This window comes from Peromyscus leucopus, chromosome 6, assembly GCF_004664715.2.
Source record: "Peromyscus leucopus breed LL Stock chromosome 6, UCI_PerLeu_2.1, whole genome shotgun sequence".
In the NCBI taxonomy this organism is placed as follows: Eukaryota; Metazoa; Chordata; class Mammalia; order Rodentia; family Cricetidae; genus Peromyscus; species Peromyscus leucopus.
In genome coordinates this window covers 34,361,668-34,382,586 of record NC_051068.1, presented here as the reverse complement: position 1 = coordinate 34,382,586, position 20,919 = coordinate 34,361,668, and the positions used below count along the sequence as shown (strand labels likewise).

At 47.2% G+C, this 20,919-nt stretch overlaps 1 protein-coding gene across 2 annotated transcripts; it reads right to left on the bottom strand.

Annotated features, from left to right (window-relative positions):
* Nucleotides 1–473: 473 nt before the first annotated feature.
* Alg5 (ALG5 dolichyl-phosphate beta-glucosyltransferase) lies at nt 474–20,015 on the bottom strand. Of its 2 annotated transcripts, none has more exons than XM_028873366.2 (10): nt 19,907–20,015; nt 16,607–16,778; nt 16,251–16,297; nt 14,626–14,694; nt 13,863–13,955; nt 10,646–10,759; nt 10,177–10,236; nt 4,806–4,957; nt 2,505–2,590; nt 474–787 (listed from the first exon to the last, which is right to left on the bottom strand). In XM_028873366.2, exons 1-10 carry the CDS (start codon nt 19,985–19,987, stop codon nt 672–674), a joined length of 990 nt encoding a protein of 329 aa, XP_028729199.1. In that variant the 5' UTR covers nt 19,988–20,015; the 3' UTR covers nt 474–671. The 2 variants fall into 2 exon arrangements, with proteins under 2 accessions (XP_028729199.1, XP_037062496.1); XM_037206601.1 differs by lacking the exon at nt 19,907–20,015 and adding an exon at nt 17,039–17,165.
* Nucleotides 20,016–20,919: the final 904 nt, after the last annotated feature.

The window sequence follows — 20,919 nt, the reverse complement described above, 5'->3', positions numbered from 1 at the left end:
TAAAAACTTTTTTGATAAAGGATTTCCGAGGGTTGAGATACAGCTTAGGATTGCCTGGATTGCCCAAGAATGTCTGAAGCCAGCAATGGACAGAAAGCCAACAGAATGTCCACATCACACAAATCCCAGAGGGGAGGGCTGTCGGGGTGAGATGTCACAGCGCAGTACAGGCCAAGTGAGGGCGATGAACAGAACAGCAAGGAAGTGGGTACCTTCAGCACGGAGACACAGTCACACCTGTTACAAATTCCTGCCATTCTTAGTGTTAAATAAAGTTACCATGACGCAGGTAAACCCGTATTTAAACTTACAGCCAACCTCATCTTTCAATGACTGTCCAGGGTTGGATTGAATCATGATTGTAAAAGCTGTGCAAGCACCTTTAAGAAACTGCTTTGGTCTTCAGTCTCAAAGTGTCCTTCTCAGAATCTTAGTGACAGGAGCCAAAACAACGACTGCTAAATACAAGAAAATCTAATTTATGACACAAATACATAAAAATTTATTTGTCCCAAAAGACATCTCATGGTTTCCTAGTGGCAGGTAATTCTTAAGGACGTACAAAGGCGGATAGTGAGATGGGCCCATCGCAGCTTTATTGAAAAATCCTGATTTCAAGTGAAATTGCATGACACTGGTCGGTAAAAATGCAGTCCAGTCCCGACAGCAAACTAACTCATTTTCCTTGTTCGTTCAAGCTTCCAGGCACCTGTCAGATACCGCAGTCGGATAAAAAGCAGGTCTTTGCCCATTTGTAACCAGCTCCAAAATGGAACTAACTTAGAACCTGCAATTAAAAATAAATTAAATTAAATTAGGAGAAATATACAGCGATTTAAAATTGTATCCTAAAAGTGGCTGGGGCTGGGAGGTAGAGAGCAGCTTTCTACATATGTGAATCTCTGGGAATATACGTACACACACACACACACACACACACACACACACACACACACTCCAGAAGTCAATGACCTTTGTAAGCATCTTAATTTTATTTAAATCTTTTTTTTTAATTATAAAGCTGAAGTGACTCTCCTCTCAGAGCTAAGTCTGTGAGTGCAAGGAAACTTGGGTGACTCTCAATTGTGAAAGTTTCAGACGCCAAGGAGGGAAGGGTCTGTGCAGGGAGGGAAGGGTCTGTGCAGGGAGAAAGTACTGGGAACTGGGTGGCAACTCAGGAAAAGTAATCATTCTGCAGAGTGCTGTAAACCCGCACACAGAAGGCTACAAATGAGCCTCTCTCTCTCTTCTTCCCAACAAAAGCTCAGCCAAAGTGAGCCTTGGACTCACTAGTATTCCAACCTGGCTCTGAACTTGTGACCCATCCTTGCCTCAACCTCCAGAGGCCTGGGGTCACAGGTGTGCACCACCACACCCAGCAATGACCAGCCTCAACAGTGACAATGATGGCCGTGTCCAGACAGCAGCTGTCCATAGCTCTGCCTCGGGCTACAAGGGAATAGCAGTCTAACCGAATGTCTGGTCCCCAGGTCACTGGTGTGGTACCTACCAGTCAGTGAACACTACTAGTACTCATCACTTCTAACCAAACTCCACCATCAAAGCAGATCCGCCTTACTACCCTGCATACAGCTTTCTTCTGGAAACACGGCCAGCAGAGCATTTTGGAGACATTCTCTAGTGTTAATTGGGGACAAACTAGGAACTATCTTCACAACTACCTCTGAGATAAAAAGGTGCCAACGGCACACACCTGAGAATGATTTTAACCCCCAACCCCCTCAACTGTCCTCTTTGATTCTAGAATAATGGTGTGGACTTGTGAAGTTTCTACAAACACACTGCAGACACCTGAACTCAGGCATCACACACGCTACTGCATCAGGACTCCCAGAGAGGGGCCAGAGGCCAAGTGCACAGGGAGGAGACTTTGCAAAGGTCTCCAGCTGGTCCTGCCTACCGCCCCACACAGTGAACTGTCTGGATTTGTCCCAAGGTAACTGCAGGAGAAAGCAGGAGCTCACACTGCACATGCACAGCGCTGTTGGAAAGGAGCCTGACACAGGTTTATATAGATTTCACAGGGATGAAGATTTCAGAGGCCTTTACATTTGGGGATCTATGTGCAGACACAGCTAACCCTCCGAGGCTGAGATAGGGACTGCTTGAGTCTGTGAGTTCAAGACTGGTCTAGGCCATGCAATGAGACCACATGTGAAAAGCAAGGGCATGGGGTTCTGGATGGCTATAACACTCATGGTGCCTCCTTAGCTCTGCACAGCTAGTAACACTTGAGCCCCAGGACTTTGTCTACTGGAAACCTGGACCAGGAGGAAGCCCACCAAAGACTCTAATAAGAGTCTGGAAAAACAGCAGGAGGAAATATGATGGATCACAGAGAGTTCTGTGGAGAGAGCTGGGGAGGCCCTGGTGAAGGAGAAAAGGGAATGGGAGCCAGCAGATTCTCGCAGACAACTGCATCGCCCGGCTAAGTACCAACTGTAAAAACAAACAAACAAAAAAAAAAACCACAGTACACTCACCCTCAATTTCAGTCCAGTTGACAGCAACTTCTGCTATTGGAATTTTAAGAAATTGTGCTATGTACAGGAGTTCTACATCAAATGCCCTGAAACAGAAAATATATTGTTTATTTTACAGAGGACAAGTGGGGTCATCAATCAGATGTCAACCAGCACAGGTTTGAAAGCTCACAGGGCAGATGTGAAACTTCTATGTAAAACTGAAGGCCAGACCCACAGAGGGTCAAATAAGTGAACACTGAGTGGATCGGAAGCTTCATGGAGAACAAATATGTAACATTTAAATGAGAAGTGCTGAACTTCAGTCACAGCTCAAAAACCCTCAGAGGAAACCGGCCTTGTGTGCTCCGAGAGACTCTAATCCCAGGAGTCTGCAAGACAGACGCTTTCAGTCTCAGCCTTACCCAGCTCACCACACAGAAGTGCCAGGCTCCTGAAAGGGCCACTGCAGTCACCCGCAGCCGCTTCTCTACTCTGTCCTCTCAGCCAGGGGCCCTGCCCTTCCCTGGGCTGTCTTGGATAGGGTGGGTCCTGGCAGCCACTGAAGCCAACCTAGTCTGGAAGGCTCTGGTGGTGACAGGCACATCCACAGGGTTACTCTGTCTAAACACATGTTTATGGCCATGCTAGCTTGGATCCTTCCTTCACACAAACTACATCTGCAGATACACTGTTTTCATCATGAAAGTGAAACCAGGCAGCAAGAGCCACAGCCAGGGACAGGGTTGGGAATGCTGGGGAAGCCTTTGGGAAGCAAGAATAATTAGCATAGGACGCTGACCACAGAACAAAAACAGACACCTGTACCCGAAGACCACCTACTTTACACTTCACCTGTTTTAATCTAGGAAGTTAAAGACTTTAAAAACTAAATATATACATATATATGTATATATATATAATTTAAAAACATATATATGATAATTTAAATTTTGATGCTACAGTTTAAGAGAATTTTGGGGAGTTTACCTGAAACCTATTTCTAGGGAAGATGACCGATCTTCAGAAACAGACACACAAAAGTGGTAGAGACATCAAACCTGGGCATATATTAGACAATTATGCAGATACCCATCGGGAACAAGTCACACAGAACTGTGACTAACACCCAGCAAGGATCCTTGCAGTGGTATTTTCTCGGGCAACTGACAAGGTGCCAAGCACTCTTTGTAGTGGAGTAGATTAGTAATCAAGTCAGGCAGGATTCCTTCTCTTCCAGAGCTTTCTTCTTCCCCTGGAGCTGGAGATCAAGCCCAGGGCCTTGTGCATGCAAGCACTCTTCCAACTAAGGGACATTCCCAGCCCCTCAAGAGCCTATGCTCGGAGGACAGAAATCAGACTAAAGCAATGGCCCCAGGGGAGAGAGAATGTCAGCGGTGACGACTGTCACAGTGCATGGTGGGAAGAGGGGACACAGGCAGACAGGGGTGACAACTGTCACGGTGCATGGTGGGAAGAGGGGACACAGGCAGGGCAGACAGGGGTGACGACTGTCACAGTGCATGATGGGAAGAGGGGACACAGGCAGACAGGGGTGACGACTGTCACAGTGCATGGTGGGAAGAGGGGACACAGGCAGACAGGGGTGACGACTGTCACAGTGCATGGTGGGAAGAGGGGACACAGGCAGGGGCAGCTTTGCAATGACCTCTAAAGGTCATGGGAAACCACTGCAGATTGGAAGCAGCAGTGTGAGTGTGACTACCAAGATCCCTGGGGCTGCATGGTGGTGGAGACGCAGAGAAACCAACAGGCTGCGGCCACGGCTGGACACATGCAGGGGCTGAACGAATGTCAGGGCTCGTTCAGCAGGCAGCAAGGACAAGCATGTGAGGTAGGAGGGACAGGATGGGGAAAGATGAAGGCAGCCACCGCAGGGCTCCCTTTCCATAAAAGGCTGTGGCTGGAGCAAACAGGGCTGGAGCTCAGGACACCGGCAGGGTCACCGGACAGGGTTGGAAGGAAGATGAGCTAAGGAGGAAAGGATGACCACACACGGGAAAAGAAATGGAAAAGGCCAGCGTTCAAGTTGGCTGGAGAGAGAGCTCAGCCAACCAAGAGCCAGGCTGAGGAGAGAGACCCACCAACCGCAAGGAGTGTGGGAGGGAGGAGGGAGGCCTGAGGAGACAGGGTGTACTCCCGCCACACAGCTGACACTGCCTCTGCTTAGGTGAACACATAACACACGTGTCAGTCTGGCTCCCTCTGGATGTGTGTCATGGGACAGCAGGGCCGTGTCCTATTATCTGGATGCCCGGAAGGAAGGAAGGCAGGCACAAGACGTCCCAGTCGGAAACCTACCATCGTTCAATGTGCAGAGACGAGAAGGTCCGGGCCGCTGCTGCTCGGGTGAGTAATTTGAAGCCGCACTGCGTGTCCCTGATTCCTTTGACACAGAGGAACCACACCAGGAAGTGGAACCCGTACATAAGAAGGGTACGGAAGTAGGAACGCTGAAACAAAAGCAAAGGAGAAATGCTTGTTCCATTCCGGGAGACACTGAAAGCAGCTGCCTGAAGACGGGCACTTCAACACGCTGCTGACGGGTGCACCTCCAGTTCCCACAGCGGGGCTTCGGGGTACAGTGAGCAGCACGCCGCTTCAAGAGCAGAGCATCATGGGAGAAGCCAGGGGGTCCTGGGGCCTGAGTCCGACAGCATAAGCTCAGGACCCGAGGGCCAGCGCTGCACCGACCTGTTTGTTTTTTATTGTAAATCGTCATCACACGGCGGCGTGACGACAAATACAAAGGAGAGGCGTGCTCTGAACGGACCGGAGTCCTGGCTCCCGCTGATAGCAGGCTGGCCTGGAGAAAATGGCAGCAGCTCTGTTTCCTCCGTATGGGAGGGAAAGGCATCTACCTTACAGAGTGAGTGGGAGAGCGAAATAGACTGTGTCGAGGCTGTAAGCCCTGTGCCTGGCCAGAGGGTGACAGGAACTCAGAACCGTTTTATGAAAAAGGCTGAGGGTTTTATTCTCACCACAGCTCCACTGTGATTGGTCGGGAGGGACTTCAGAGCCCCGTCCATGAAGGATGTCAAGTCCTCCTCCTCGGTTACCTGTCACCACCGGTCAAGGTCTGACGCAGATGGCTCTTACCTCCCTAAGCAGGTGGGGGTGGGGAAATCTCATCTCAGGACACTTTGGGAAGCTCAGATCTGCTGCTCAGTGTCTTCCACATAAAATACTTCCAATAAACACGGGAAGACTGACTAAACTCCCCAAAGAGCAATTATGCTAAGGAAGGGGCAAACAGAAACTGAAAGATAGGAAAATGAAAATTAAAAGGAGAAAAGACACATGAAAACTTCTGCTTGAACAGTTTTCAATGTGAATTGCACGGGCATGGAAAAATATTCCCGGCTGCTTAGCTGGGTGGGAACAGAGCTTTGTCTTATTTTAGAATACAACTGTTTACTAAAAAGCAGAAGGCGAGGTATTTACAAGAAAAGCTTAATGCACTTCATTTTGTTTTTTGAGACAGGGTTTCTCTGTGTAGCCCTGGCTGTCTTGGAACTAACTCTGTAGACCAGGCTGGCTTCAAACTCACAGAGATCTGCCTGCCTCTGCCTCCAGAGTTCTGGGATTAAAGGCGTGAGCCAGCACCACCCAGCCTCATTTATCTGATTTCTAACACATATGAAAGCATAAGAAGGGCTGGAGAGATGGCTCAGCAACTAAGAGCTCTTGCAGAAGACCAGGGTTCAGGTCCCAGCACCACATGTTGGCTCACAACCATCTCTAACTCCAGTTCCAGGGCATCCTGATACACTCTTCTGGCCTAAAAAGTACTTCACACGTGTGGTGCATATACACACAGGCAGAACACACATACACATTAAACAAAAATAAAGGAGAAAAAAGCATAATACTCTAGATAAACTACAAAGAAAATCTTGCTTTAGTTTTTGAAACTCAAAATTTAGAAGATACCTAAAATACATTTTGAGACAGACTTCAGTAGGTGACGCTAAAAAAGAAACAGTCTGTAAGCTTCAAAAATGGGTGTTTAAAATATTAGGAGAGACACTGTCTCTGAATTAATTACAGTACCCCAAGGTTCATAAAGTACAGAAGTCAGGAGAAATATAAAGCTTACTGGTAATTTCATTTTGTTAAAAAAAAATACAGGCATTAAATAAATGGCAAAGGATTCCACTCCTGAACGCTACTAAATGATAAACTCCACAGACACCAACAAAGAAACCCAAGTGTTCTATCCGTGCCTTGTCTGCCTTCAGGGAGAGCAGCAACAGACGGGATGATGCTGAGGACACAGTGAACACAGACAGGCTGCGTCCAGACACTATTCTGTAAGCCACTCAACCCGCTATTGGGCATCTTAATTCTTTGATGATCTGTCACTGTCCTGGGACTGGTCCCCGTGGCGTATGCTATGTGTAGTGTGGGAGGGAAATAGAAGATCATGCTGTCACTAGATGCCTCCGGTCTCCTGGAGACAGCTTTCCGTAAGGCAGGTGTAGCTCTCTAATGATCTGGACAGCACTCCCACTGGGTGGCAGTTACAAGCAGCAAGGCAGCAGGCGACTCCTACTCCACAATGAGCGGATCAGGCCATCCTGTGCATGATGGGCCTGAAGCCCCGAATCAACCCCTAGGTTGAGAGGTGAAGACATGAATACAGACCATTATAAATTATGTATATGTAGACCTGGGAGAGTGCTAATTGCGTCTCAGCCTCCAGAGTGCTGGGAGCCCTACCCCAGCTTCAACTGATGGAAGTTCTAAGGAAAGAGAGTTTACATCCTTCAAAACAAAACCCAAGGGCTGAGGACAGAGCTCAGTGGTGAAGCACTGGCCTAGAGCACACAAGGCCCTGGCTTTGAGCCTCAGTACTGCAGGAAGACAAGGGTCAGTCCAAACACACAGTCCAGCAGCATGCAGAGGCCTCCTCTTTCTTCCATAGATGACTCCAGTAGCTCCTGATTCCTCCTGTCCCATTCTCTATTTTCCTTCACCAAGCAGACTAGCCCTGCCCCACGGTGCTTCATATTAAAAACAAAAACAAAACCAGATTTAATTGTATGTGCATGAGTACTTTGTCTGCATGTTTGCCTGTTGTACCACACACATACAGTTCCAGAAAAATCTGCTGGATCCCCTGGAACAGGAGTTGTGGGTGTTGTGAGCTACCATGTGGGAACTGGGAACTGATTCCAGGTCCTCTATAAGAGCAGCCAATGCTCAGAACCACAGAGCCATCTCTCTAGCCCCATGCTTCATAGTTTGAAAAGGGAAAAAATTTACTCACAAATTCTTTATATTAACATCAGCCTGTTCATTTGCAAAGAAAGTTTGATAATTATGCTGTGTTCAGAGCATCATGTTCATGTCATACAATGTAATAATTCACACACACCCTCATGACAGTCTGCATTATCAGTCAGTACTGGCTGGGATTATTTTCTTGATGGGATGTAGTTACATTTCCCATTGCTGAATTCAGCACCTCAGCAATGTGCTATCCCTCCTGGACACATACTTTTTTCTTTCTTTCTTCCACGTATAAACATGTTGGTCAAGTTGGACTTACCAATCTCTCAGCTTTCTATGTTAAATATCTAGGATAGTGACATTCTCCATGCTTAACCGATTAATCTTTTCAAACACTACTGAGAAGTGCACTGGACATAGAATACTAAGTAGATATTAAAATTGTTTACTTTGGAGCTGGAGAGATGGCTCAGTAATTAAGAGCACTGGCTGTTTTATCAGAGGTTACTGGTTCGGTTCCCAGAATCACACTATGATTCACAAATATCTGTAACTCCAGCTCCAGGGATCTAGTGCCCTCCTTTGTAAGAACCAGTCATGCATACAGTATATAGACATACATGCAGGCAGAAAGTTCATATACAAAAAAAAAAAAATAAAAAAATCGTAAAAAACGAGTGTCTGGGGAAACTCATGCTGGAGTCCCCTTCTAGCTGCAAGAGCTGTCTCTCTGCTTCCCAGTGAAGTCTGCTGCCTTGCCCTTCAACAAAGGAGTCTGGTTTCCACTTTTGTGAAGGTTTGCAACTTTGCTGTCCCTGTCTTGATAGAGTTTAAACTCTCCTCCTACCTCATTTCAGAATCATGGAGGGAGATATTCAATTTTATTTTAATAGTTGGAGAAGAAAAGTGTACAAAAGTGGCCTGTGGCCTGCTGCAAAGGCAGGCCCTGGTCTCATCCTGGAGTGTGACTCAGTGATGGACTGGCTGCAGTTACCCACTATAAATCCCTCCCCAGGTAATTCAGCCACACACTGACACTGGCTCTTCTCTGCTCTCAGTGAAGAACCACTGCGAACATGACGGTTACTGGACTTCACACTCAAGATCTCCATTTGAAAGAGAAAACCCTGACTGTGACTTCTAACACACACACACACACACACACACACACACACACACACAGAGAGAGAGAGAGAGAGAGAGAGATCCTCATTGAAATGTTTAATCCTTGAGTTGCTCTGGCGTTTTTTAGTATGATCTACAAAAGAGCAGCCTTGAGCTGCAGTCTTTGGTGACATGTATCTTTCTAAAAGGACATGTCATGAGTCTGACAATCTTCAGTTAAATGGTTTCTTTAGAGACATGAAATGAGAAATATTTAAACTCTGAACAAAACTCAAAATAGACTCTGAATAGAGCTTATTCCTAGTCCCTAAACGTTTGGGACTAGGAATATTTCAGAGTTTGTACTTTTTTCATAATTTAGAATATTTTATACATGCACACACAAATACACACACACACACACACACACACACACACACACACACACACACACACACGAGACAGGGGAAAGGGAAAGTCTAACTGTGAGATTCATGTTTCATTTCAACCTTGGGCAAATATACAGAAGGTTATTTTTAAAGTAATCTACATATGGGATACATTTCCCTTCATGGCATCATGTTGGCCTTCAAAATTTTGGATTTTGGATCAGGAGTGCTCAACACAGTGGTCACTGATGTGCACCAGTATAGGAAACACTGAGGGCAATCGGGCAAGCTAAAAACAGACACAGAGCTAGAGGGATGACTCAGTGCTCTTCTGTAGGACCTGAGTTCAGATCCCAGCACCAACTTGGGCAGCTCACAACTGCCTGTAATTTCAGCTCCAGGGGATCTGACATTCTCTTCTAGCCTTTGTGGGTACCTATACACACACACACACACACACACACACACACACACACACACACACACACACACACACAGAGAGAGAGAGAGACAGAGACAGAGACAGAGACAGAGAGAGAAAGAATCTTCAAAAATCAATTTTTCTTTAGAAAAGTCTGTCTTGATCAAATGATCATTTCCGCATCTTAGAAACAATTCTGAGAACACTTACATTGTAAGGTAAGGCCTCACTCGTCCTGTGTACACTTAAGCTAATCTTCCACAAATTCAATGAAGTTGAAGGGAAGCTCATTTTTGGGAGAAAACACAGGAACTGTGTTAGTGCTGAGGACTTCCTTTCTTCCTCCTAGTTGCCTGTATTCAGACTTGATACTTTCTAGGGTATGAGGAGGAGAAGTCTGAAACATTTGCAACAATGGAATGGACAGTAGACACATGTGGGGACCGTATCTGACAAGATGTGCATGTAACAGGGGGTTGAAGGGTAACAAGCTACTGTCCATGGCAGCTCGGGGAAGCCTCACCTGAGCAATCGATTCTTTCTCCAGATGAGCACGAGACCCACAAGCGATGGCCATTTGATCCTGGGGAAAAAGCAACACCATCATTCTTTTTAATATTTAACTATCACACATCAATACATCCATTTTCAATGCAAATGTCTCACCTTTAGAAACACTTTGAAAATAATAATATTTACAAATATGTTACTATAGTATTTGTAAAGCCTATTGAGGGGTTTAGAATATGCATAGCTTGCAGACAGCTAGTCAAGCTTATTAAGAGGACTCTGCTGGGTGCGGTGGCGCACACCTTTAATCCCAGTGCTTGGGAGGCAGAGGCAGGTGGATCTCTGTGGGTTCAAGGCCAGCCTGCTCTACATAGTGAGAACCTGTTTCTAAACAAAGAGAAAGTTCAACTTTAGGTAAATTCTGACTTCACTTTTGAGCCCTGTGCTCCTGACTATCACATGCAGTGAGTTCTTATACTTACAGGCCATGGCCGGAGATCATTCAGCCCCTTTTCTAGTTTCTCAACATCTGGAAACTTTGTGGCTCCATCAGCATCAGCCATGAGGATCTTCTCTCCTCGAGAACTGAATACACCCTGTATTCACAAATTCCAGGAGAAAGAGAGTTGCTTAGAACTAAGTTCACTCTGTTCTAAGACATCCAAGAGTGAAGTATTAGGAATAATATGGCAGAAGGAGGCCAAAGTTCACAGCTAAGCAGATAGGAAGTCCCCACATGTATCTACTGTCCATTCCATTGTTGCATGTTTCAGACTCCTCCTCTTCATACCCTAGAAAGTATCAAGTCTGAATACAGGCAACTAGGAGGAAGAAAGGAAGTCCTCAGCACTAACACAGAAAGCAGGACACACGTCACACCATCTAAGTGCCCCATGTTAGTGAGTCACAGTGCTCACGTGACTCAAGGCAACTTGAGCAACACAGGAAAGAACCTGTCCCCAAACAGAAATAACAAATGCTCTGGGTGTGGCTCTGCATCTGTAATCCCCACTCAGGAGGTGGAAGCAGGAGGATTTCCAGTCTGAGGCCTCATATTCTTGAGAAGTGCACAGTGAAACTTGAGATTCCTTTATAATGGTGCCTTTAGTGTTTTAAATGAGTTGCTGAACAGGGCAAAAGTGGTGTCACTAACTTCAGGTCCTACACTGTCCGCTACTGTCCTTGTGACACTCGGTAAAATCAGTTTGGTCCTTAGTACAAACCGTAACTACACATGCATATATTTACAAGGACATTAATTTCCGTGTGTGCCGGAGTGATCCAGGGCCTTTGTTAGCACCCAACCCTGACTGCGTAAATGACTCATCCACGTCTGCACAGACTCTCATCCACGTCTGCACAGACTCTCATCCACGTCTGCACAGACTCTCATCCACATCTGCACAGACTCTCATCCACGTCTGCAGACTCTCATCCACATCTGCACAGACTCTCATCATCGACCCTTGGCGAGGGCTGGGCCCTCCTCAGGATGCCTCCATCTCCCTCAGACCCAGCTCAACTGCCTGTGGCATCTGCCCTGCATCCTCCCCTCCTCTGTCTTCTCACCCCCACTGTGCATATAAACCAAAGCCAATATAAACACTACCCTGGAGGAGGAATGCCTCTTCTCAAGTCTTACTCTGCGTTAAGTCTAAAGACACCCAGAGAACAGTGTAAGGAGGACAAGAGGGGACAGTGGGGTGTGAAGGAGATTCTGCATCATCTCCATGTAAGAAAATGAAACACATTATATTCTACAACATATGCTATTGATTGTCAAAAAGATTTAATTTTATTTTACCTGTTTAAGTGCTTTGCCTGCATGTATGTACATGTACCATGCATACACAGTACTTGCAGAGGCCAGAGAGGACACTATATCCCCTGGAACTGGAGGTACAGATGGTTGTAAGTCATCATGTGAGTGTTTAGGACCAAAGCTAGGTCCTCTGCAAGAACAGGCAGTGCTCTTAACTGCTGGGTCATTTCTCCAGGTTTAATGTTTTATTTAAACAGCAAAAATCGGGGCTGGAGAGATGGCTCAGCGGTTAGGAGCACTGGCTGCTCTTCTAGAGGTCCTGAGTTCAATTCCCAGCAACCACATGGTGGCTCACAACCATCTGTAATGAGATCTGGTGCTCTCTTCTGGCCTGCAGGCGTACATGCAGGCAGAACACTGTATACATAATAAATAAATCTTTAAAAAAAAAAAAAAAAAAAAAAAAAAAAAAAAAAAAAACTATAAACAGCAAAAATCAAGCAAGCAACCAAACAAGCAACCAAGCTCGCTCCCTGGCCATCTCTCCAGGTTTAATATTTTATTTAAACAGAAAAAATAAACAAACAAATAAATAAATACAACAAGCAGGCATGCTCTCTGGCTCAAAGTTCATGATCTGCAATCCCAGGCCCTCATAGTCCTCCTGTAGGCCGACCCTGCTCAGTCACCTACAAGAACTTCACATCACACCTCAAGACCTCCTCCTTTCAAAAAGTAGCCCAGTTTTAGGGCAGGAGAGATGGCTCAGGTTAGGAGCACTGGCTGCTCTTCCAGAGGTTCTGAGTTCAATTCCCAGCACCCACGTGGTGGCTCACAACCACCTGTAATGAGATCTGGTGCCCTCTTCTGCTGGGCAGGGATACAAGCAGGCAGAACACTGTATACATAATACATAAATAAATCTTTAAAAAAAAAAAAAGAAAGAAAACAAAAATTTTCTCAAGAATGAAAATGATAAGAGAACAACAAAAATTCGCACCAGGCATGGTGACACAAACTTGCAATCTCAGCACTAGGGAGGCTGAGACAGAAGAATTGCTCTGAGTTCATGGCCAGCTAACAACAGTAAACCAGGAAAGAAAAAGAAAAACTGGAAATGAAGAAAACAGTCCTTGCTCTCTCTGGGAAGTGGGATGGCCTGTGGCACTTTCCTGGCCCCTGAGATATAACAAGTGATCAGGAGGGGGGTTTGGAAAGTACTTTATAGGGGCAAAGCAGCCAGCAGCACCTTTCCCCTTCTGTATAGGATGTGGAGGTGACAGAAGCGCTCCCAGAGTCACTTTGTGTTCCGGAGGAAAGGGAAGTGAAAGGTGAGAGCCGGGGCCTCTGCTGACAACCTGGAGAGCTGAGGAGAGTCCGTACTGCTGGCTCGGGGATTCTTTTGGGGGAAACCCTAAGTCATCTCAGGGTGTTGTCTGGATTTCCTTCCACACACACTGGATCTTTGTCCATTTTTCCGTTTAACTCGTTTTCTACCTCACAGGCCTTGGCCCTGAGCTCGGGCCTTGTAGGCTCCCCCCAGGAGCCTCTCCTCCGGCTACCCATCTCCACTCCACTGTGCAGAGGCCTGTCTTCCCTGCTGCACAGGGCTCCACGTCAGCAGACCCGGAGTCACCTGACTTTTCCAGGCTCTGTGGTGCCTCCGCAGGAAAGCGCAACACACGAGAGCGCCGTCCTCTGTGAGCTGCCACTCTGGCCTCGGCAGAGCTGACAATGACACTCCACACAAACACAAACGTTCTCTGTGTCATCTGGTGTATTACAGACAGAGCATGAAGCTTACACTTTATCAAATCAAATATGGAATTATTAAAGTTGTTGATCACTTCAAACACTGCTATCGATGCGAGGCATCACAGGCTGAAAAGGAGGTGATCAGAACACGTTATATTTTACACAAAAATGAGAATTATTACCATCCTCACAGCGCCACCTTTCCCACGATTCCGTACCAGCGTTATCACTCGCACTTTGTCACTTCCGTATTTCTGGCAGTATTTTAAAGCGACCTGTTGGTGACATGAAAGTCAGAATACAGTTAGCTTGGAGAACCGGATATGCGCTATCCCGATGTGATCAGAACATGTTACATGCATGTACCGAAATGCCACATTGTGCCCCATACACATGTACAGTTACCATCTGTCAGTCATGGTGCACATCATCAATATAAACAGAAAGGTGAGCAATAACTCAGATTCCACAATCAAACAGACTTGGGGGTTTTCATTTGGGCACAGACACCACCTCTGCAGCTCACTCTTCTTGTGATGGAGTGGCCTTGGCATTTCAATGGGGGGACTGTGTTGAGCGTTAACTGACATTGGAAGACACAGCCCACTGAGGGTGGCACCATTCTCTAGGCCTGAACACTGTATGACTGAAGGAAGTTAGCAAGCAGGCAGGCAGTGTGGGGGCACCTATTCCTCTCTGCTCTCGACTGTGGATGTGATGTGACCAGCTGACTCACGCTCCTGCCTCTGTGACTTCCCTGCTGTGATGAACCCCTTCTCCCTGAAGTTGCTTCTTTGGTCAGGGCATTTTATTAACAACAGACGTGAAAATAGGACAGGAAGTAATGAGCACAGCTTTGGGTTCCTCCAGCAAGTGGAAATAGCCACACGTCCTAAACGACTCCAAGTTTCCTATCGACCAGCCGTTCTAAAAGCACACATTTACCTTTGAAGTCTGGTCTCCACTGCCATCGTCAACTACTATCACCTCGTAAGTGAACCTAGGGTCCTGTTCCTACAAGAAGCAAAAGTAACAATTCATAACTGGAAAGATTATGATAGAGATTAATAAAATTCCAACTATTTTTAAAAATTGTCTTTAACATTTGTGTGGATGTATACGTGTGTATGTGTGTGTGGGGGGATAATCATGGTGCACATACGCAGGTCAGAGGACAACTTGTGGGGGTCGGCTCTCTCCTACCATGTGACTCACAGGGATCAGACTCAGATGATCAGGCTTGGCAGCAGGGGTCTTTACCCAGTGAGCCACCTTGCCAGCCTGTAAAACTGTAATTTAAAAAACACTTTTCTTTCAAATTAATTTTAATATTGTACGTGTGTGTGTGTGTGTGTGTGTGTGTGTGTGCACACTCACACACGTGGGTGTGCACATGCATGGAGGTCAGAGCACAACTTGCAGGAATCACTTCTCTCCGTCCACTGTGGGTCTCAGAATGAACACAGGCCATCAGACTTTTCAGCAAGCACTTCACCTGCTAAGACATCGTCCCAGTCCTAACAAGGTTATAATTTAAGCATCAGGTGTTGTAGTGTTGCTAGGGACAAATATAAATAGTAGCAATAAATCACATGAAATACGAAAGGCTCAGAAGGAACAGGACAGATGATGGGTAGACATCTGCCCTGTAACACATGAGTGGAGGCAGCATGTGTCTGTGATGCTAAGGCAGGCCAGGGAGGAGAGCCATGTATGAGAAAGAAGTCCCTGAGGTCTAGGGCAGAGGGAGACTCAATGTGTGCGCCAATCCTCAGCCTTACAGGAGGAGCCCAGTTCACCTCTGCTTTACCTCACACAAGTTCAAGTCTGTAATAGTCCTTTTCAGTCAAGAAATCTGTCTTAAAACACAAAGCAAAGCACAGCAATATAAGGAAAGTTCTAGACAGAGATAGAAACAGATGAGGTATAAAGCTCACTCCATCTTTAACTATGCCAAGATGACTCCAAAGAAAGATATGAATTACTGTGCTTCTGAATATAAAAAGTGCAAGCATTAAAAAACAGACATCTTTTAGGGTTGGATATACAGCCCCTGTAGCATGCCTGCCTAGGATGTTTGAGTGCCTGCATGCATGTTTAGATGCAAATAAGCCCAATATTGGGATTGTTTCTGAGGGAAGGTTGTATTATAATATTTTATTTTTGTGTGATTAGTTTATAATTAAAAAATTTAAGACTGTACCTTTGTATCATATAATCAATGTGAATTCATTTGAGAAACAAAGTTCTACAGACTATGCCATAAAGACTCCAATGGATCTCTACACATGAATATATGCACACACATATGTATCTTTTTAAAGATGTCACAGAAGTGAGCCCGCACACATTCACTGGCACACATTCTATAATATATCACCAGGCAAGAGAGAATTAGGAGGTGGGGGAGGGTACATCAGAGAAATACCAGCTTCCTGGTTTGTCTGCCTCTGGAGGGAGCATGCTGCATGCTGGGCCTGCCTCCCACAGTGCTCCTAGCTCAGGGTCTACAATTGGTGACCTGCTTTAGTTTTAACTGGAGGTGTGACATTGAAAGAGAAGTGTGATACCTGTCTCTTTTCTAGGTAGTTCAGGGCTTCATCCATCATCACAGGCACTAAAGGGAAAAATATTTTAGAGATTGCTTTTGAAAATGAGTTAGCTAGCCCAGCATACTCCATTCACATAGGGAAGGTGTGCCTGTCACCTACCAAGAGCCTCTGGGACGTCACTCCGGCCATTCTCACCCAGAACATCTCTTGTTCTCATCCTAGGACTTCTCTAGAAAACCTCAATCCTGCCATCTCACTTTCCCTCTTCCCAACCCCAGCTGCCAACCACACACTCCTCTCAGTGAGTGTGAACACTGCATGGTTCCTTTTCTTCCCTAAGGACCCATTAGGGAAGGAACTCAAGCAGAACTTACACCGTTTCTCTTCATTGTAGGAAGGCACCACAACAGACAGCTGTTTGGTAGGTGAGTCCCAGATGCTGGGTAAAGTTTCCTTTTGGCCTTTGGCATTGAGGAAGAATTTCTCTTCTTCATGTTGGCGACATGGTGGCATTTTTGTAGCAGTTATAAATGCAATGACAGAAACCTAAAGGAAGACATGAAAAGCAGGTTACTTTGATCTCTTTGAATATTTGTTGTGCTAAACATCATTTGCACAATTTTTTTTTTTATTTTCATTTCGTTGTTTGGGAGAATATGCAGTCTCAGGTTTGACTCTTTAACAGTGTTCTGGAGGTGGTTGTGCTGCCACATGGCAGCAAGCCCCTAATCAGCCCCTTATGAACTGATGACTGTCCTTGACCCCATTAGTAATGTGTTAAATGCTTTAGGAGGTCTTGTTTCTACCTCTCATTCCTCAGGCCTCTTCTATGCCAGATCCAAGAGTCAACACAGGACGTCCAGCCCACTCTTACAAACGGACAGAAAGGGGGCTGGAGAGATGGCTCAGCGGGTAAGAGCATAGGCTGTTCTTGCAGAGGACCTAGGTTCAATTCCCAGCAACCACATGGTGGTTTCCAAACATCTGTAATGAGACCTGGCACCCTCTCTGGCATGCAGGCAGAACACTGTATACATAATAAATAAATCTTTAGCCGGGGCGATGGTGGCGCACGCCTTTAATCCCAGCACTCGGGAGGCAGAGCCAGGCGGATCTCTGTGCTACCTGGGCTACCAAGTGAGTTCCAGGAAAGGCGCAAAGCTACACAGAGAAACCCTGTCTCAGAAAAAAAAATAAAATAAATAAATAAATAAATCTTTAAAAAAAACAACAACAACAACAACAAGAAATGGACAGTAAGGTACCATTTCCTGCCTGAGCATGTATGTGAGAGGACAAATCCATATGGCAGCTGTAACACGAAGGTCCCAACTGATTCAGCCTGTGAAGGAAAGTTCCTTGGAGCCCCACAGCAGAGACCCTAACACTTAAGAATGTATCCTGATACTTATCCTTAATTTGAATTGAGAACACAGCATCTTCTGGAGTAAAGTGTAAGACTTGTAGGCTCCTGGGGCTGAAGCAGTTAAGAGCACTGGCTGTTCTTGCAAGGAATCCAGGTTTGGTTCCCAGCACCCGCACAGGCTGCTCACAACCATCCGTAACCCCAGTTCCAAGGGATCTGGCAGCCTTTTCTAGCATCTGAGGACACCAGGCATGCACCCACTGCACATACATACATACATACATACATACATACATACATACCTTCAGGCAAAGCACTCATACACACAAAATAAAAATAAATATTACATACAAACTCATGAGTGCCTTTTACAAGCACTCGGGCAGCTGGCTTTGGAGATGAGCCATAATTGGTATCACCGTGTTCACTGGAGAACTTTGTTTGAAGAGAAGCTACACGTTTGTATTCTACTTGGACGACTACCTCGAGTATCCCACTGTGTGCACTGACGAGTGTGAGCACAGGGGCAGCAGCCACGATGACAGCTAGGGGTCCTCTGAGCCAGGGGTGGAGGGCACTGGCTGCTCTCGCAGGGAACCCGGTTCAGTTCCCAGCACCCATGTGGAGACTCGCAACTAACTGCTTGTAAGTACAGCTCCAGGGACCCACAGTCTCTGACTTCTGCACTCATGTGCAGGCACACACACACACACACACACTTAAAAAAAAATCTTAAAAAAAAAAAATGAAGAGTCTGGCTGTGCACACTATTGTCCAGGTTGTGACTTCTGAATGCAGTTTTCCCAGCAAGCAATCAATGTTCCTAAGAGACAATTAACTCAGATCCGGGCTGGGGAGGTGTATGTTAACACAGCATGTTATACAGAAAGCAAAATCTATTCGTGCTTCTCGGGCCTGTGAGGTAGGAATGGCAGTATCACATGAATAATCACTGCAGTGGCTGGAAACATGTAGGAAACCTGGAGTCTCTAATAATACAAGAATAAAAGCTGGCCACCGTTTTAAGACACCAGGGAAACATCTCAGCATCTTAAAGACTTGACCTTCCGGATATAAAAGGTGTTTCACTAGAAACCTGGGGACACCCCCACAAAAGACTCACACGTGCATGTAATGAAATCTCCAGATCCTACAAGAAATTTGGAGGGCAGACCAAGTTAAAGACGCTTGGGGAGGCAATCTGTGAAATCCACACTGGCAAACCCAGAGTGTTTAAATTGACAGGGTCTTTAGAACCTCAGAAATAGTTAGGTTTTTAAAGACGGTTGGAATTACCTTGTTGCAGTCACAGTTTTAAAAGAGGGTCCTGACAGAAATGAATGCAAATGAGTTACAGCTGAAATGTTATTTGGATTTGTTTTTAAATGACTTCAAGAAGTGGGACACCGTGGAGAGAAAGGATGACAGCAAGTGGACGGACAATGTGTTTCAAGATGCAGCTCACTGCATGCCAAGTGCAGCACGCATGCAGTGAAATAAAGGGGACCTCTTCCACTCCCAGCCAGTGGCATCTAATACAGTCCACACAACCCCACCGTGCACCCACCCATCTAAATCTGCGCAGCACATTCAAAGTAAGGCAGCCTCAACTCAGAACTGTGCCAACAAAATCCAGATCTGTCTCAAGCCTTTAAGGCAGGCATTTTAGGAAGAGGGCTCCTGGCTCACCCAGACACACAGCAACAAAGTCATCAGGCTATACCATTCCTAGACTGTGAGTATACATGCATGGCAAGGCGGCAAAGGCCTTCCTGGCCAACTGTCTAACACCAAGGAAGCTTTTCAGAATCTCCGTTTACTGAATGAGTGGCAGGTTATTTCAGTACTGTGTGGCAGAGTTCGGTAGGCAAATCTGCCCACTTCTACATACCAGCAAGGGTCTGCAACGTTTCTATAAGAATGGCAAAGGCAATGCTAAGGTGCTTGATTCTGGGACAAAACGACCCCTGGCCGAAAGGACAAGAACAAGGTCTGGGCCTGTCTCTTGCTCACTCACAGTCCCTAGTCCACTGGGTCCCCAGCTCTCTTCCTGGCTGCAGCACATGGCACACCAGGAGGGTCAGAACTGCAGTCTGGAGGCCCAGTATGAAGGCTGGGGGATGAAGGCTAGGTCGGCGAGGGTCCACGAGCAGGGGGCCGGGGAAGCTGGGTGGAGACTGGTCACTTAGACAAGGTTCCGAAGGGGAAACGGTCAAGCATTGCAGAGGATCTGGGTGCCAGAGGCCCGAAAACGAGTGGGAAGTGCGGATAAGGAAGCCCGGAGCACGGGAATCCACCACGGTCTCACCAAAATGAGCCCGGCGGCCGCCAGCGCCACGCCGAGCCCCGCCAGCTGCAGCAGCAGCGAAGCCATCCCGCAGCTCCACATTCGCGGAAGCGGCCCGCGACGCCGCGCCCCGTTCCGCCCCGCCCCGCCCCACAGGAGAGGCCTTGCTGGCCCAAGGCCGCCGCCCACAGCGCCACCTCGCGGCCGCGCCCCGCCACGGCAGGTACCCGACGCCACCCACAGCGCCCTCGCGCGGCTTCACGGAGGATTGCACAGCCGGCCCCTGAGTGCAACGCGCGGGACATCTGCAAACTGACAGCGCTCCCAGCCTCACACCCATGCCATCTAATGATGCCGGGAACCATGGACTGCTACAGCCTCCCCGTTTATTTCGCGCGCGTGTGTGTGTGCGTGTGTGCACGTGCGCACAGGCCCGTGGGGGTTCTGAGCCGCACCGACCCGGCTGTCCCCAACAGGCCTGGTCCTAAGCAGCTGCTCGTGGGTCTCTCGAGCTCGCCGGAGCTGGAGTTCACGCCCCGTACCCGGGAACGCGCAGCCTCCACGGAAGGAGGAGCTTCTCTCACCCAGGACTCCTCCAAGTCCCCCGGGCTGGAGACACGCCTGCAGAGGGAAGGGCGCAGGCGCGGCGGGCTGCGCAGGCGCGGCGCGGGCGGGAAGATGGCGGCCGGGTTCAAGTGAGTGGCGGCGCGCACGGAGGCGCGGGTGTGGCGCGTGCCATGACTTCAGATGCTGCATTGCCTGCTTCAGAACTAGAGTCACGTGACTGACACCCAAACTCATCCTCTTCTGAGTGTGTCAAGGGCCTTGGACTCCAGTCCTCTTGACTAGGGCGCAGTTAAGTGACCCGATGGAGACTGGTTGTTGCTGTAAGCCCCCCCCTTTTTTTTTGGTTTTTCGAGACAGGGTTTCTCTGTGTAGCTTTGCGCCTTTCCTGGAGCTCACTCTGTAGACCAGGCTGGCCTCGAACTCACAGAGATCCGCCTGCCTCTGCCTCCTGAGTGCTGGGATTAAAG

Coding starts and splice junctions, on each gene's coding strand:
- Alg5 (XM_028873366.2), bottom strand. CDS start 19,987: ATGTGGAGCTGCGGGATGGCTTCGCTGCTGCTGCAGCTGGCGGGGCTC. Junction 10,237..10,645: donor ATGATCTCCGGCCATGGCCT/GTAAGTATAAGA, acceptor CTTTTTCCCCAG/GATCAAATGGCCATCGCTTG. Junction 2,591..4,805: donor TCTCTGCACATTGAACGATG/GTAGGTTTCCGA, acceptor TTTCTGTTTCAG/GGCATTTGATGTAGAACTCC.